Source organism: Aotus nancymaae, unplaced genomic scaffold, assembly GCF_030222135.1.
Source record: "Aotus nancymaae isolate 86718 unplaced genomic scaffold, 86718_ANA_hifiasm-v0.15.2.pri h1tg000036l, whole genome shotgun sequence".
Lineage (NCBI taxonomy): Eukaryota > Metazoa > Chordata > Mammalia > Primates > Aotidae > Aotus > Aotus nancymaae.
The window spans coordinates 17,403,803-17,422,842 of record NW_026988450.1 but is presented as its reverse complement, the minus strand read 5'-3'; the positions used below and the strand labels follow the sequence as shown (position 1 = coordinate 17,422,842).

At 38.5% G+C, this 19,040-nt stretch overlaps 1 protein-coding gene across 1 annotated transcript in view; it reads right to left on the bottom strand.

Annotated features, from left to right (window-relative positions):
• The window catches only part of MCMDC2 (minichromosome maintenance domain containing 2), a 47,057-nt gene extending 28,222 nt beyond the window's left edge, over positions 1 to 18,835 (bottom strand). The window contains exons 1-9 of the mRNA XM_012463685.2: positions 18,608 to 18,835; positions 18,386 to 18,516; positions 18,254 to 18,313; positions 15,967 to 16,162; positions 14,481 to 14,603; positions 14,258 to 14,362; positions 11,572 to 11,697; positions 8,889 to 9,126; positions 1,231 to 1,436 (exon numbers count right to left, since the gene is read on the bottom strand). Coding sequence (XP_012319108.2) covers positions 1,231 to 1,436; positions 8,889 to 9,126; positions 11,572 to 11,697; positions 14,258 to 14,362; positions 14,481 to 14,603; positions 15,967 to 16,162; positions 18,254 to 18,313; positions 18,386 to 18,516; positions 18,608 to 18,701 — 1,279 coding nt within the window. The 5' untranslated portion in view covers positions 18,702 to 18,835. The remainder of the gene's footprint in view (positions 1 to 1,230; positions 1,437 to 8,888; positions 9,127 to 11,571; positions 11,698 to 14,257; positions 14,363 to 14,480; positions 14,604 to 15,966; positions 16,163 to 18,253; positions 18,314 to 18,385; positions 18,517 to 18,607) is intronic.
• Positions 18,836 to 19,040: the final 205 nt, after the last annotated feature.

Sequence of the window (19,040 nt, the reverse complement as noted above, 5' to 3'; positions counted from 1 at the left end):
CCTAGCCAGCTCGCCGAGCTGTGAGTGATGACACACTCTTGTTTGTTGGACTGTGGGAGTGAAGAGCAATGTCCCTTCTGGAGGCCCAGACCTCAGGATTTCCTGAGTCAGAGCTTTAACACTATAATTATTCTGCCCTCTGCCAGCTTTGGGTGGCTGCTCCACATGACAGAAAGTGGTGATGGGCTGGGCCAGCCCAGAAGCCATGGGCTGGAGTGAGGCAATGGACTAAAAGAGCTGTTAACACGTGCCCCCATTCACTGAGCTGTGGACAGCAGGAACGAGAGAGCTGTAGCATGCTTCCCCCAACCCCTTGGGGCTCCACAGTTGCTGGTGTCTCAGGTTTTCAGCTGCCACCACGTTCCCCTCATCCAGACACCAGGGCCCACAGTGGAGGCCACTTGCAGTATGCCTGTTCTGGCTACAGTCTCGCATGAAACCAGCACCTGCGCCAGCGCCTGGAGTTGCCTGCCCCGCCACAAGCAGCTGGTGTGCCTGGCTGTACGCAGTGGCCAGACCCTATGCTCGCTCATGCACACACCACTTGCTGCTCTGCGCCTGGCTTGCCCTCAGCAGGTGTGGGATCTGGACCATCTGGACCGGTAGTGTGAGCCAAGCACAGCCTGCTGGCCCGAGTGGGCAGAACAAGTCCAGCAGGCAAGAGTGAAACTCAAGCAGAGGTGCTGCCAGACACAGAGGTTTCTGGCTGGAGAAGCAACACCCGAAGGATCCTGTGACATGACCATATTAATAGATGTAGATAAAGCATTTGACAAAACCCCATATCCATTTATGATTTTTAAAACTCTCAGAAAATTAGGAATAGAGAAGAACTTCCACTGATAATGTCTACAAAAAATGTACAGCTAACATCATACTTAATGGTGAGAAACTTGAAGCTTTCCCACTCAGATCAGGAATAAGGTAAGGATGTCCCCTCTCCATCACTTTTCAACTTTATCCTAGAAGTCATAGCTAATGCAATAAGACAAGAAGAAGAAATAAATCTGGTCCATTACAAGCTCCTGTGTTAGCACACTGAAAGCAAAGGCTAAAACAGTGCATTTGCACATTAAATTTGTTTTTGCTTATAAAATGAGAAATGGCATCTAATATAATTTCTCAAACCCTCAAACACATGCAATACTATTCTAACTGTTAAGTATCTCAACATGGATGAGAATATAGGTTAAACAGATGAAAATTAATTTCAAAAATATTGTTGTTTACCTGATTGAAGCTGTTCAAGTTTATCTTTTTTGTGTGAAGCCAAGTCTCCTATAAAGCAGATACCACCTTTAGCTAGCAAAGCACTGCCAGCTTGAATGCTAACTGCTCCAGTTCCATACTTATTCCTGGATAAAGTGGGAAAAATTTCAGTAGAGACTGGATGATGTATACCACGAGGAACAAGGTTTATGCTAAAATTCAAAAGCCTAGGGAAAAAAATAAATTTTTCATTACTATTATATAGTTTTCAAAAGTCACAATGTTAATTACATTAAATTAAAATTAAATGTTAAATTAAACTTAATTTTATTCTGTGTTTACTGAGCAACTGTGATACACCAGCTATTGTGCTAGGGATAAAAATATATATGACCAACATGGTGAAATCCTGTCTGTACTAAAAATACAAAAATTAGCTAGGCATGCTGGGGCATGCCTGTAGTCCCAGTTACTTGGGAGGCTGAGACACAAGCATCATTTGAACCTGGAAGGCAGAGGTTGCAATGAGCCAAGATTGTGCACTCCAGCGTGGGTGACAGAGAAAGATTCTGTCTCAAAAACCAAAACAAGCCGGGTGCGGTGGCTCACGCCTGTAATCCCAGCACTTTGGGAGGCCGAGGCGGGTGGATCACGAGGTCAAGAGATAGAGACCATCCTGGTCAACATGGTGAAACCCCGTCTCTACTAAAAATACAAAAAATTAGCTGGGCATGGTGGCGCGTGCCTGTAATCCCAGCTACTCATGAGGCTGAGGCAGGAGAATTGCCTGAACCCAGGAGGCGGAGGTTGCGGTGAGCCGAGATCGCGCCATTGCACTCCAGCCTGGGTAACAAGAGTGAAACTCTGTCTCAAAACAAACAAACAAACAAAAAAAACAAAACAAAAAATATATGAGAACTGGACCTTAACTTGGAAAGCTCAGAGTCTAAGAAGACAGACATAAAAAACTAAAATATAATGTGATATGTACTAAAAAATGTCTTTAGAACATACATGGTGGCCGGGTGTGATGGCTTATGACTGTAATCCCAACACTTTGGGAGGCTGAGGTGGGTGGATCACTTGAGGTCGGGAGTTTGAGACCAGCCTGGCCAACACGACAAAATCCCATCTCTACTAAAAAACAAAAAAATTAGCTGGGCCTGTAATTACACGCCTGTAATCCCAACTACTGAGAGGCCGAGGCAGGAGACTTGCTTGAACCCAAGAAGTAGAGGTTGCAGTGAGCTGAAATTGCTTCACTGCACTCTGGCCTGGGTGATGGAGTGAGACTCTGCCTCAAAAAAAAAAAAAAAAAAAATCCATGGGAGTGGAAATATTATTTCTTCCTGGAATGGAGTCAGAGAAAGATGACATTTGAATTAGGCTCTCTTGTTTTTATGGATTGCTTTCTTTTGCTATTCAGAATTTTTGTATTAGGCTTGCTAGTGTCCCATCAAAACTATCACTCTGTTGCTTCTGTATCATGGCAATTGTGGGTTTTTTTGTTTGTTTTTGTTTTGTTTTGTTTTGAGTCTCAGGTGCTGAGGCTGGAGTGCAGTGGCGTGATCTTGGCTCGCTGCAACCTCCACATGTCGTCAGGCTGGAGTGCAATGGAGCAATCTCGGCTCACTCCAACCTCCACCTCCCAGGCTCAAACGATTCCCCTTCCTTAGCCTTCCAAGTAGCTGGGACCACAGGCACAAGCCACCATGCCTGGCTAAATTTTTTTTCTTTTTTTTTTTTTTCCGTAGAGACAGGGTTACACCATGTTGCCCAGGCTGATCTCAAACTCCTGAGCTCAAATGATCCCCCTGCCTCGGCTTCCCAAAAGCACCGGCATTATAGGCTTGAGCCATTGTGTCTAGCCAAATTTTTTTTCTTTTTTTAAGAGACAGAGTTTCATCCATCATCCTAGCTAGCATGTAATGATGCAGTCATAGCACACACAGCCTCAGACTTCTGGGCTTATGCAGTCCTCCCTATTCAGTCTCTCAAGTAGCTGGAACTATAGGCATTGGGCACCCGCCTGTCTCATGGCAATTCTTGATATGTCATTTTTGGCTTCTAATCTCTATGCTAATTGCCTCAGCTCTTCATATCCCAAATTTAAATTCTGAAAAAGGAATATGATTACCTTAGCTTAGCTTTCAAATCTTTGCCACAGAAATCATAGCTTGCTGGTACAATCAACTATGATGAGTAGACATGGACGTGATATAAAAGGGGATGATACAAAAGTAGGCATAGACATGCAGTGCAAAAAAGGGTAAGATATGAATAGGTAGATGGTATAAAATATGTCTAGTGCATGTACCATTCTAAGGAATTTGGATGTTAGTTTGAAGATATATAAAATGAGAGAGCAATATTTAGAAAGAAATCTTTGCAAGCCTATAAGGGGTGGTTCTCAACTACAGTCTGCACTAACCTTACCTGGGGGAGTTAACAAATTCCAATGCTAAGTGCCAACACAAACCACTTATATTAGAAACTCTGGGGGTGAGACACAGCCATAAATATTTTTTAAAAATTCTCCCAGGTGATTCTAACAGGCAGTTAGGCTGAGTGCTTAGTGATATGGGACAATGAGCTTTAAATTTGGCTACACATTGGAATTGGGTAAGGAACTTTTAAAACTACTGATACACAGAAGGTCACAGAATACAAAGTCAAAGTACAAAAATCAAATTGTATTTTTATATATTCATAACAAACAATTAAAAATGAAGTTAAGAAAACACTACCATTTTAGTAGCATCAAAAATATCAAATATTTTTGGAACCAATTTAACAAAATATTTGCATGACCTTTATAAAACTATCACTGAGAGAAATTAAAGAAGACCTAAATAAATGGAGAGATATGCCATATTCATGGATTGGAAGACTCAATATTATTAAGGTGTTAATTCTCCCCAAAATTGATTTACAAGTTAAATACAGTTTCAATAAAAATACTCAAAGGTTTATTTTTGGTTGGTATTAACATACTAATTTGGCTGGGCATAGTGACCCACATCTGCAATCCCAGCACTTTGGGATGCTGAGGTGGGAGGATCACTTGAGCCCAGGAGTGCAACAGCAGTCTGGGCAACATGGCAAGACCTCATCTCTACAAAAAACTAAAAAATTAGCCAGGTGTGGTGATGCATGCCACTGTTCCCAGCTACTTGGCAGGCTGAGGTGGGAGGATCATTTGAATCCAGGAGTGTGAGGCTGCAGTGAACCATGATTGTGTCACTGCACTCCAGTTTGGGCAACAGAGCATGATCCTGTCTCAAAAAATAAACTGATTCTAAGAATTATTTTAAAGTGCAAGGGATCAAGCTGGGTGCGGTGGCTCATGCCTATAATCCCAGCACTTTGGAGGCTTAGATGGGCAGATCACAAGGTCAGGAGTTTGAGACCAGCCTGACCAATATGGTGAAACCCTGTCTCTACTAAAAATACAAAAATTAGCCAGGTAGAGTGGCATGTGCCTGTAATCCCAGCTACTCAGGAGACTGAGGCAGGAGAATCACTTGAACCCAGGAGGCGGAGGTTGCAGTGAGCCGAGATGGCACCACTGCACTCCAGCCTGAGCAACAGAGCAACTCTCTCTCAAAAAAAAAAAAAATGTAAAGAATCTAAATTTTTTTTTAATCTTTGAAGTGAAGGATAAAGGTGCATTACTTGATTTCAAGACTGAACATAAAGTTACAATAATCAAAAGAGTATAGTATTGGTATAAGTATAGACAAATACTTTTCAAAGTATTAGAAAAGAGTTCAAATAGATTTACACCCAGTTCAATTTTATACCCAGATTTTACCCTGTTTGATTGATTTTGAACAGTAGTATCAAAACAATTTAATGGGGAAAGGAAAATCTTTCAACAATTAGTGTGGAAAAATTGGATAATGCATGTGAAAAATATTAACTTTAACTCATGCTTCCTACCAATCTCTGGGAGATTGAGGCAGGAGGATTGCTTGAGCCTGGAAGTTTGAGACAAGCCTAGCAAGACTTGATTCTACATGAATAAATAAATAGTAAACCAAAATTATAATGCTTCTGGAAGAAAACATTTAAAAACTCTTCATGACCTTGGGATAGACAAAGATTTCTTAAACAGAAGTCAGAAAACACCAAACATAAAATAAAATAATAAACTGAACTTCATCAAAACTAAAAAGTCTGCTCATCAAAAATACGTTTAGACAATTTTTAAAAAACCTTTATACCTGGAGAGAAATTTTATAATACATACATTTGGCAAAGGACATGCATCCAGAACAACTAAGCTAAAAAATGAACAAAGGACTTGAACAGACACTTCATTAAAAAAGTTATGTGAGTGGCCAATAAGCACATGAAAAATAACTCAAATCAATAGTCATCAGGAAAATGCAAATTAGAACAATGACTTATCCGGCTGGGCACGGTGGCTCACGCTTGTAATCCTAGCATTTTGGGAGGCCAAGGTGAGTGGATCATGAGATCAGGAGATCGAGATCATCCTGGCTAACATGGTGAAAAAACCCCGTCTCTACTAAAAATACAAAAAATTAGCTGGGTGTGGTGTCACGCACCTGTAATCCCAGCTACTCAGGAGGCTGAGGCAAGAGAATCACTTGAATCCGGGAGGTGGAGGTTGTAGTGAGCTGAGATCGCACCATTGCACTCCAGCCTTGGCAACAGAGCAAAACTCTATCTCAAAAAAAAAAAAAAAGCAATTACATATCATTTCATTCCCACTAGTATGGCTAAAATGAAAAGGGCTGACAACACCAAATGTTGACAAAGATGGAAACAAGAGGAACTCTTTATATTGTTAGTAGAAATGTAAAATGGTACAACCACTTTGGAAAACTAGCAGTTTCTTCCCTTTTTTTGAGACAGAGTCTCGCTCTGTTGCCCAGGCTGGAGTGCAGTGGCACTATCTTGGCTCACTGCAACCTCCACCTCCTGGGTTCAAGCAGTTCTCGTACCTCAGCTTCCCAAGTATAGCTGGATCTACAGGCACCTGCCACCATGCCTGGCTAATTTTTGTACTTTTAATAGAGATGGGGTTTCCCCACATTGGCTAGGCTGGTCTCAAATTCCTGACCTCAGATGATCTGCCCTCCTCAGCCTCCCAAAGTGTTGGGATTACAGGCATGAGTCACCATGCCCAGCCAACTGGCAGTTTCTCAAAAACTTATAAATCTACCTTATGATCCAGCAATTCCACTCCTAGGTATTTACCCAAGATAACAAAAATACATGTCCACAAAAAGACTTTTACAAGAATGTTTACAGCAGCTTTATTCATAATAGTCAAAACATGCAAAACCAAATGTCTTCCACTATGAGAATAGATAAGTGAATTTTGGTACATTTATATAATGAAATGCTACTCATCAACAGAAACAATGAACTTCTGATGTACACAATTGGTTCAATTCAAAAACATTTTGTTGAGTAAGAGAAAGTAGACCCAAAAGAGGATACAGTGTATGATTTCATTATCTGAAGTTCAAGAATAGGAAAATTAATCTATGGTGACAGAAATCACCAGTGGAGACAGGAACTGATTGGAAGAGGAAATGAGGGAAATTTCTGGGGTGATAGAAATGTTCTATATCTTATTGTGGTGGTGATTAAAGGAGTGTATGTATTTGTCAAAACTCGTTGATTTTTTTTTTAGTGATGATAATAAGATCTGATTATTTCACTGTACATAAATTATACCTAAAAAGAAAAAAACAAACCAATCTCTCACACAGCCCCAAATATCATTAAAAAAAAGTCAAAAGGTTAATGGCAAACAGAAAAAGAGAGAAAGGCCTCAATTTACAAGCAGCACAAATCACAAATAAACAACATAACAAAAAAAATGATCAAGAATGGGAGGTTCATAGAAAAATAATACATGTTTAATAAGTTTTATATGATGCCAAAAGTTATTTCCAATTAAATAAATGCAAATTAAAATAAAATACAATTTTCCACATATCAGATTGCAAAATTTTAAAGTTTGATAATGAAGTGAGAGGATCGCTTGAGGCCAGGAGTTCAGCCTTGGCAACATAAGGAGACTTTATTTCTATAAGAAATTTAAAAATTAGCCCAGTGTAGTGGTGTGTGCCTGTAGTCCCAGCTGCTCAGGAGGCTGAGTCTGGAGGATCACCTGAGCCCAGGAGATTGAGGCTGTAGTGGCCATGCTCATGCTACTGTATCCCAACCTGGTGACAGAGTGAGACCCTGTCTCAAACAAACAAAAAAATAACAAAAATAAAAGTTTGATAATACTAGAATTGGTGAGTCTGTGAGGAAACAAATACTCTATTTTTTTTTTTTTTTTTTTGAGATGGAGTCTTGCTTTGTCGCCCAGGCTGGAGTGCAGTGGTGCGATCTTGGCTCACTGCAACCTCCGTCTCCCGAGTTTAAGCAATTCTCCTGCCTCAGCCTCCCAAGTTGCTGGGACTACAGGTGTGTGCCACCATACCCAGCTAATTTTTTGTATTTTTAGTAAAGATGGGATTTCAGTGTTAGCCAGGATGGTCTTGATCTCCTGACCTCATGATCCACCCACCTTAGCCTCCCAAAGTGCAGGGATTACAGGCATAAGCCACCACTCCTGACCACAAATACTCTTCTGTTCTGTTAATAGAAGAATAAAGTGGTAAAATCCGGGCATTTGGTACCATATTTACATCACTAGTGGCAATTTAATTTTAGCAAAACATAATCTGTTCAATCAAATTACTGTTAATTTGAATTTCATATTTTTCTATTTTAAATTCATTTTGTAAATTTATTTTATGCCTTGGAATTGCATACAAGATACTAAATAAGGAGCTTATTCCTGGCTTTGTGAATATTTAAACAACTTTTTAAAGGAAAAGGTACTTGCCAGTAGGGAGCCACAAAATGCTGAGTAGAGGCTTACTCCAAAGTTAGGATGATGTTTCCCGCAAACAGTAATTACGGCACTTCTTTTTTTTTTTTTTTTTTTTTTTGAGACGGAGTTTCGCTCTTGTGGCCCATGCTGGAGTGCAATGGTGGGATCTTGGCTCATTGCAACTTCCGCCTCCCAGTTTCAAGTGATTCTCCTGCCTCAGTCTTCCAAGTAGCTGAGATTAGTTGCCTGCCACCATGCCCAGCTAATTTTTGTATTTTTAGGAGAGATGGGGTTTCACCATGTTGGCCAGGTTGGTTTTGAACTCCTGACCTCAGGTGATCCACCCACCTCGGCCTCCCAAAGTGCTAGGATTACAGGCACGAGCCACTGTGCCCAGCCTAATTACAGCACTTCTGACAGCCTTATTTGGATGCAGTGAGTCAATATTATTGATTGGAATATTGAAGAAAGATAGGAAAACGGTTTGTTTGTTCCTTAGGGGGAAGATTATTCAAAACGAAGTACAGAAAGAGAATACAGAGCTAGGGAATGGGGAGAAAGGAAGACTGGGAAGGAGGTCTTTACTTACAAAAGTCTTAGTGGGGAGATTGGTTGAAACTTGGAGTAATTCAATTTATCACTTATCAATTTATCTTTCAAAGGTTTTGAATTTTATTGATAAGGATTGATTTAAATACTTATACTGGCTCAGAAACATTCTAAATATTCTTCTTGCAATAATGTTCATGGAAAGGATGTATGCAAATCTGTGACCAATCAATATTTGTAAAAGTTCATGTCACATATTTACCTGTCTGCAAGTAGAGTATCACTCGTTATTATCAAAATATCCAGATAATCTTCCAGTTCCTTGTTATGGTCAGTTGTCTGTACCAGACTCATCAACAAACAGAGCTTGAGCAAATTGTAAGTCCCAGGAGGAGTAATTTGTGATGCAAAGATATTGGCAAGTATTGCTGTAAATTTCCAGCATGAGCTTGAAGTTAAGGAGAGAAGACGTCTCAAGTTGTCACTAATTCCTGAAGGAACTGAAAGTAAATATTAACATATATATTAGAAAGGGTTTTAAAACAAGAAAACATTATAGATATCTGATTTCCTTTATCTAAAATGTTATCAAAATATAGTTCTAATAATGTCTATTCTTTTTTTTTTTTTTTTTTTTTTTTAGAGAGATGAGATCTTGTTATGTTTCCCAGGCTGGTCTTTAACCCTTGGCCTCAATTGATTCTCCTGCGTTGGCCTCCCCAAAGTGCTATGATTAAAGGCCTGAGCCACCGTGCCTGGCCTTTAAATTCTTGGAAGGATATTAAATTATGATTTGAGGTCATGCTAGTTTATCATTTCTATCTCAGGGAATGTAATGCAAGGAAGAAGTCACCCTGTGTGTCCACGCAGATTGGCTGTGGGTTGCAGGCAAATCTCTCATTTCTCTCCTTTTAAGATCTATGCGAGCAAACCAGATCATGGAGCTCCTGAATTGCTGTGTTTGCTATTATATTTCTATGTATCACCTTCAAAGAAGAATAATAAGCAGAATGGGAAATATTTGAATGTCACTGTTAAATGGAAAGATTTATATTCCACTACTTTGAAAGCACTGCACTGTAGTATACTGTAAAATTCTAGATCTTCTCCATCCTATCACTATCTCCTGAAAGAAATGAGTGATTTATCCAATTGATAGTTTGGGTGGAACAGCTGTGCATGTAGAACCCAGTCCCATTCTCCTTTCTGGGCTGCCATCAGAGAGCAATGATTTCCTCTACTCATCCATGCCCATGGACTAAGAGAGGCCTACTTTAGTCCAGCTCTTGCCACATTTGGCTAGTTAAATATGTCTCATTCTGAAGTTCAGCATAAGAAAGTACACTCTCCATCTATAGAAAAGTCATGTTCTGCTACCAAATCAATAAATTTTTAAACACTTAGCAGAAAATATTTTAAAAAATCACTAAACCCTCTGTAGTTCATCAGTGCTTTCTTTCTTTAACATTTTTGTTCTTTTAAGAAGTTTTGTTTTTAAGTAAGTAGAAGTACTTAGAATCTACTTACATTTAAATTCAACTTGGGTCTCTATTACTACTGATGATTATCCACAGTATGGAGGCTAAAGAAACTTCATCTTGGGCTGGATGTGGTGGCTCATACCTGTAATCCTAGCACTTTGGGAGGCTGAGGAGGGTGGATCAACTGAAGTCAGGAGTCCGAGACCAGTCTGGCCAAAATGGTGAAACCCTGTCTCTACTAAAAATACAAAAATTAGCTGGGCATGGTGGCACATGCCTGTAATCTCAGCCACTTGGGAGGCTGAGGCATAATTGCTTGAACCCAGGAGGTGGAGGGTGCAGTGAGCCAAGATTGCACCATTGCACTCCAGCCTGGGTGACAGAGCAAGACTGTCTCAAAAAAAAGAAACTTCATCTTGGAAGCTAACCTGCCATTTGACTTCTGATTAACCCCAGATCTGCAAATGCACTGAGATTTCCAGTTGATCTATTGTTCCTCTTGCAAGAGCATATACTTACCATAAATCCTGCCCTTAGATCAATCAACCTTGATAAATTCATACTTACTGTAAATCTTGTCTTAGGTCAAATTCCTATCCAATCCCTCTGAAGCATATGTACTCCTTTCCTATATAATTCCTGGGTCTGTCTTGCAGCTGCCCAAGACAGTGCTTTTGTCCATAAGTTCCCCAATAAAACCACCCTATAATGACAAGCTGGACTTGTCTGCCTCCTTTTGTTTCTCAGGTCCTTCTGCATTTGGGGATCACTTTGAAAATATATAGCCCATTCAAGGAACATACGGATTATAAATAAAATCCAACTCTATTCAAGATTTAACCAGCCTTATCTATATTTATATATTTGTGAGCCAAGTTAAAAGAAGAGATCTGCTCTCCACTTTTGTTTACATAATGCTAAAGCATGTTGGAGTTGTTAAAGGAAATTATCAGTAATAAAGGTGATATTTTGGTCCTTACCTGCCTTTATCTTATTTCTTGATTTGATTCAGAATTCAGTTGAGGAAAAGGATGCTATTTTATTGAGCCCTTCTTCTCAGACCACAACAGTTAACCCAGAATTGCCTTGGCTAGTAAATAAAGGGTGGTATAGAAAAACCCTTCAACTAATCTCTAACCCTGAAACATTTTTCTCATTAATTATTTAAAAAATTAAAATAAGGCTTAGCCCAAAGCAAGGAGTTGTACATGCTAGCAAGTTTCCACATTTTCCTGTTTTATTTCCTTCCTGTACTTACTATCTGAAATTGTCTTTTGCTTACTTTACATGTTTATTGACTGTCTGCCATATGATTTAAGAGCAGAAACCTTGACTGTCCTGTTTACAGCTGTATCCTTAGTGCTTAGAAGAATGCCTAGCACACAGGCAAACAATACTTATCTGCTGAACAAATACATTTAAATGTAAATATTTGTTAATATATAATACTAACATTTTCCTTACCTTTTGAATTACAAACAGTTATGCTATTTGCTTCTATACAGACAGCAGTTTGTGAGGTTTTTATACAGGTTGGAATTCCAATAATTTTATATTCATTTCCCATATTCATTTTATTCACTAATTCATCTGAAGTTATTAAAGACAGAAGAAAATGCATATTCACTAAATGAACCTTGTACATGATCATGTGGTTCAAAGATCCAGAACTAATAACAATTCAGTAGTTGAGTTTGGAGTATTTACTTTTGTTTAGCATAATATCCATATAGAGTGATGCTGATAATGTAAACTGATGCAATTTTACTGCTGATAAATTTTGATTCTTATGTGCAATGATGAATTAACTTCAAGAAGCATATGATACAGCAACTAGACACTATTCTATAATAGGGTCAAAAGAAAATAATATTATTCTATATAAGATGAAACATCTTTGCATTCAATGAAAAGGAATGTTAATAAAAATGACCTTATAAGTGATCATTTTATTTGGGAGGAAAATAATTTTACTGTCTACAATACATGTAAGTAGTTGTAAAAACATTATTTAAGCTATAAAATATTCATGTTTTTGTTTGTTTTGAGACAAGGTCTTACTCTGTTGCCCAGGCTGTAGTGCAATGGCACAATCAGCTCACTGTAACCTCAAATTCTATGGTTCAAGCAATCCTCCTGCCTCAGCCTCCTAAAATGTTGGGATTACAGGTGTGAAACACCATGCCTGGCCTGTAAGATATTCTTATCTGTACTTTATATATGAGGAAACTAAGAGGTTACATAGCTTGCAGAAGGCTAAATAACTAGTAAGAAGCAGAACTGAAATTCACATTTAGGTTTGCCTTCCTACAAAGTCTACCCTCTTGCATTATGCTAGGTTCCTCTCTTGTACCTAGAGCCTGGGCAACACTTTGCATGAATTCAAAATTTATTTTTAAAAACACACTAAAAATTGTGATCCTCCATTCCACAATTAGAATTTGGTTGATTATAAAGCTATGAAATAAATGTTTACAGGAATGAGCAAGGGTTAACTTATCTCTGTGAAGATCAGAGTGGTATTTCTTTTTTTTTCTTTTCTCTCCAGCCCCAGAGAGCTAAACAATAACTCCAATATTTATGTAAGACACACAGAAAAATAGGAGATCATTGTCTTAAAATAATTGTAACCCTGGGACTTAGCTTAGTGCTTGGGACATAGTAGGTGCTAATATCATTTTAAGTGATATTAAAATGATAATTTTAATTGAATGAATAATTGATATATTAACTAAATATGACTTTTTAAAACACTCAAGAATTAGAAGACTTGTGATTCCTTTTTTTTTCCCCCAAGACGAAGTTTCACTCTTGCTGCCCAGACTTGAGTGCAGTGGTATGATCTCAGCTCACTGCAACGTCCACTTCCTAGGTTTAAGCAATTCTCCTCCCTCAGCCTTCCGTCTGCCACCATGCCTGGCAAATTTTTTCAATTTTCAGTAGAGATAGGGTTTCACTATGTTGGCCAGGTTGGTCTCAAACACCTGACCTCAAGTGATCTGCCCACCTCAGCCTCCCAAAGTGCTGGGATTACAGGTGTGAGCCACTGCATCTGGCCAAAGACTTGTAATTCACCATTTGTAATTTATAAGCATAAACAAGTCAATTGCTTTTTTTTTTGAGACGGAGTCTGTAGTCCCGCTCTGCTGCCAGGCTGGTGTGTAGTGTCGGATATTGGCTCACTGAAGCCTCTGCCTCCTAGGTTCAAGCAATTCTCCTGCCTCAGCCTCCCGAGTAGCTGGGATTACAGGCGTCTGCCACCATGCCTGGCTAATTTTTGTTTGTTTGCTTGTTTTTTGAGACGTAGTCTTGCTCTGTTGCCCAGGCTGGAGTACAGTGGTGCAATCTTGGCTCACTGCAACCTCCGCCTCCTGGATTCAAGCAATTCTCCAGCCTCAGCCTCCTGAGTAGCTGGGACTACAGGCGCGTGCCACCATGCCTGGATAATTTTGGGTTTTTTTTTGTTTTATTTTTATTTTTAGTATAGATGGGGTTTCACTGTGTTAGCCAGAATGGTCTTGATCTCCTGACCTTGTAATCCACCCACCTTGGCCTCCCAAAGTGCTGGGATTACAGGTGTGAACAACCACCCCTGGCTAATTTTTGTATTTTTAGTAGAGACAGGGGTTTCACTATGTTGGCCAGGCTGGTCTCAGACTCCTGACCTCAGGTGATCCACCCTCCTCAGCTTCCCAAAGTGCTAAGATTACAGGCATGAGCTGCCATGCCCAACCAGCTTTCTTTCTTTCTTTTTTTTTTTTTTAGAGACAGGGTCTGGAATTCAGCTGGTAGATAAGGAAAAGAAAAGAAAAGAAAGAGACAGGGTCTCTCTGTGTTTCCCAGACTGGAGTGCAGTGGCACCATCACAGCTCACTGCAGCCTCCAAATCTGGACTTAGGCGATCCTCCCATCTTAGCTTTCCAGGTAGCTAGGACTATAGACACATGCCATCACATCTGGCTAATTTTATATTTTTTAATTTGTGGAGATGAGGTCTCACTATATTGCTCGGGCTGGTCTCAAACTCCTGGTCTCAAGTGATCCTCCCACCTCAGCCTCCCAAAGTTTTGAGATTACAGGCATGAGCCAGCCACTGTGCCCAGCCAATTATATCTTTATAGCAATTTGAGTTCAAACAGAATTCACTTACCTCTTAGGAAAATTGTAAGAGATTGAAACCTAAATGGCTGGTTGTTAGAATATCCTTGAAAAGCATGAAGTGCCTTTGTGGTAATTATTTCAACTATTTGTTTATCTTAAAGCAAAGAGCAAAAAAGAATTAGATATTAGAATATATATTCAATTTAATTTCCACAATGAAATATCAGACACTATTTTAAAAATTGTGATTACAAACTGTATATGCACATTACCGCCAAGTACTCTAAATTTTCTGTCTTCTTGAAGTGAAGATGCACACAGATTACACAAAAAGTCATTTCTTATTGTTGCAGATTCTGTAGCACCAGGGACATGCACTCTTATGTACTGAAATCCTGAAAGAAAACAGTGGTAAGATACATTTGCTTTCAGATTTAGCTTTTTTTTTATTGTTACTGTTATTTTTTAATTTTTATATTTATTCTCTTTTTTATTACACACACTAACAGATTTTAGCTATTTCAGTCCTTTAAAATTAGTCTAATTCGCCGGGCGCGGTGGCTCACGCCTGTAATCCCAGCACTTTGGGAGGCCGAGGCGGGTGGATCATGAGGTCAAGAGATAGAGACCATCCTGGTCAACATGGTGAAAACCTGTCTCTACTAAAAATACAAAAAATTAGCTGGGCATGGTGGCGCGTGCCTGTAGTCCCAGCTACTCGGGAGGCTGAGGCAGGAGAATTGCCTGAACCCAGGAGGCGGAGGTTGCGGTGAGCCGAAGGTTGCGGTGAGCCGAGATTGCGCCATTGCACTCCAGCCTGGATAACAAGAGCAAAACTCCGTCTCAAAAAAAAAAAAAAAAAAAAAAAAAAAATTAGTCTAATTCAAAATGGAATTAATTCAATTTTGTACTTGGGTTCAGAGTAGTTCAATTAATAGTTATTGGATGGCTGTTTCTTGCCAGGCACTGTGCTAAGGCACTGGCAATATGGATGCTTAAGCACACAATTTCTATATGTGGCAGTAAGAAGCAGATGACAGATTTCCACCTGTGGTATTCATTTGCAGAGTGTTCAGAGAGAAGAGAGGAGGGTCAATCAACCCAATGAGAGATGGTGAGGATAAAGGTGAAGTCCTGGAGAAGGACTAAACTAATGTTAAGCCAAAGGGTTGAGAGGGGACATTAAATGTTTCATTCACAACGTCATGAAATAATGTGTGAAGAACAAGTACTTCAGCAATACGGGCGCACTTGTTAGGATGGGGGTGGGGGAGAAAAGGAGAAAAATGCATTTCAAGATTATGCAAAGTAAACATATAAACATTAGGAGATATAAAATTTTATTCAATTTTTTTTCTATTTTGTGAGTGTTTCATAACTAATTGTAAATATGATTTAGGATTAAACAATAAATTCTTAATTTTTTTTTTTTTTTTTGGAGACAGGGTCTTGCTTTGTCATCCAGGCTGGAGTACAGTGGCATGAACACGGCTCACTGTAGCCTCGACCTACCTGGCTCAAGCAATCCTCCCAACTCAGCCTCCCAAATAGCTGGGATTATAGGCATGTGTCACCATGCTGGGCTAATTTTTGTATTTTTTGTAGAGACTAGGTTTCTCCATGTTGCCCAGGCTGGTCTCAAACTTCTGAGCTCAGGTGATCCTCCCTCCTCGGCTTCCCAAAGTACAGGGATTACAGGCATGAGCCACCGTGCCTAGCCAATTGCTTAATGTTTTGATTTTACATTTTAATATTTACCTTTTGAAAGAGGGCATGCTTCATCTGAACAAAGGAATCTTGCACCTTGTGTATACTTGGTTACAGTTGTCATTGCAATCACAATTCCTTGCATCATATAAAATCTCTGAGATGTATAATCAAGTGGAAACTCACACAGATCAAGACCATAACTTGGCAGGGGAGGTAAATGTGATAATTTCAGCACTATATTAATCTAATAAGAACATAAAATGGTATTAATGAAAATTGCAAATCCAATTTGACATGTATTACAATATAGTAAGTATATTATAGAGTAAATCAAGTAATGATATATTAATATTCTTAGGAACCAAAATTTTAAGCATTAGAGAAATGACACTCAAATATATAATTAAAGAAGTAAAAATCTGATAATCTAAGATTTTAACTGAAAATGTCATTGTGAACTTATAATATTTCCTTAAATATACACAATTTCTGACCATATCCACTGAAAAGACTTAGAAAACAATGTCAACTGGGCAGCAAAGAAGCATGCTTAGTGTCCAGATTGTGATCTCTTATTAAGTATCATTTCTCACTAAAAGGAACAAGGATTCCTTGGGGAAAATGGCTGATTTCAGGTCTCGGATAGAAAATATAGCAGATGAACTTGGGGTATCTTCTCACAAATGGCCTGTGTCAAAAGGACATAGGAGCAAATTTGAAGGGACCCCCAATGACAAAAGATAGGATAATATGAGCATCAAAAGTAATGACAGAGATTCATTGAAATATATCATATATAAACGTTCATGAGTTCCTCATATTTAAAAAAGGAAAACCAAAAAATAAAAAAATTGGTCATTACTGGAGGCTGCTAGATTTAAGTCATTACTCTTTATAAAGGCAAAGAGTCAAACATTTACCCTGCCTTTTCTGTACAAATTATATTTCAGAGTAACCAAATAGCTGATAAGAGAAAATTACTTTTTTTTTTTTTGAGATGGAGTTTCACTCTTGTTGCCCAGGCTGGAGTGCAGTGGCACGATCTCAGCTCACTGCAACCTCTGCCTCCCGGGTTCAAGCGATTCTCCTGCCTCAGCCTCCTGAGTAGCTGGGATTACAAGCACCCGCCACCATGCCCGGCTAATTTTTTTTATTTTTAGAAGAGACAGGGTTTTGCCATGTTGGGCAGGCTGGTCTCAAACTCCTGATCTCAGGTGATCTGCCTGCCTTAGCCTCCCAAAGTGCTGGGATTACAGGTGTGAGCCACTGCACCTAGCCAGAGAAAATTACTCTTACAGAAGAATTTCAGCTAATTCAGAAAGAATGCTAAAATTAGAAAAATTGCAATTTTGCAACTCCTAATGAAGTAGCGGATTCTAGGCAATGAACATCAATGGCAGCTAAAACCATTAGGTGAAAGTTGATGGGAAACTGTATAATGGAAAGATCGGAATGACATGACAGGAACCCACTAAGCAATTGTGACACTGTTAAAAATGCAACAATAGATACTATATCCTCCTGATATAGCACAATATGTAATACATTACACCAACTACTATATATTCTTGTCAAATGATTTGAATCTAAATCTAAAAAGCCTTTACAGCCAACTTCTATTTTAGAAATATGAGGTTAGGGAAATAAGATAAATAGCACTACAAGTAGGAAGCAATTAGACAAATCAAGATTATGTAACATAGGACAATTAGTCAATGGTATAAAAAGGGAGGGAGAGGAAATGGCTCTAGATAGAAAGAGACTTAGTGAAATATAAGAACCACTTATGATGTGTGAACCTTGTTTTGGTCCTGATTTGGAACAAATCAGTTGTAAGATATTCTTGAAACAATTGGGCAAATTTAAATGTAAACTGGATATTAGATAATACCAAGGAATTATTGTTACTTTTGTAGAAGGCATTCTGGTTATATAAGAAAAATGTGCATAATTTTTAGAGGTTGATACCAAAGTATGTAGGGATAAAATAATAGAATGTCTGGGATTTGCTTTAAAATATTTCAGAAAAAAACATTGATGATGCAGGTATGGAAAAATATTGTAACATTGAACCCAAGTGATAGATATATGAAGGTGCTTTGTATTATTCCCTTTACTTTTGGGTATATTTGAAAGGGTTTATTATAACGTGTTTAATGTTACACGGGGTAATACGAGAAATAAAGATGCATATGTAAGATATTCTATTCAACTTTGAAAAAAATGTAGTATCCTTTTTAATAAAAAAAATATACGAATATAGAACTATTTTCTTTACAAGTCATCATGCAAATTTGTACCTGAGATTCCTTAGTTAAATTTAACTAAAACTTACTTGGGTTTCAGTCTGCAATTGTCCAATTAATGAGAGAGTCTTAACAGCAATAAAACAGACCTGTAATTTCAAACAAAAGAAAAGTTACCAAAAATTCTGTGTGGCATAAAATTATTTCTCTTTTTGACTTACTGATTGAAAAACTTCAGCAGCTTTTAAAGGTTGGTGTAAGATGTGATTTCCAAGCTCAGTATCTAACTCAGCAACATCAGATGGATTTATTAAAATTTTGAATCGATAGACAGCATAGCTTTGTTTTGAATCTGTGAAAATACACAAACGTAAAAGTCAGGATAGTTATGTGTAGGAGTTTATTTGAAACTTTAAAAAATAACCCACCTTTGCTGAACGTACCATTGTAGTACTTGCAATCATCTATAAACTTTTGGAGGCCTCCACTTCTGTCAAGATAGATGAGGGCCGCCTCTTTCATTTTTAGATTTGACATTTTCTCCTGGTTAATGACTCTTCTCTGTTTCTAACTGATTAAACTACAATTGTTGGTAAAAGCTACAGTGGCAAAACTCATATAAACGATGTGAAAATCTAGAAATAAAATTAATTTTATTTTTGAAAATCTCTAATAAGACTTTACAAATTATTAAAGTTGAGAGCAAACTAAAACTAAGTAAAATTTCCAAATTAAAAAAAATTCCTACCCAAAGGGAAGAAAAACTTTTGTTTTCTTTTGCCAAATAGCTTTTTTTTTTAAGACAGAGTCTTGCTCTGTTGCCCAGGCTGGAGTGCAGTGGCACTATCTCAGCTCACTGCAACTCTCACCTCCCGG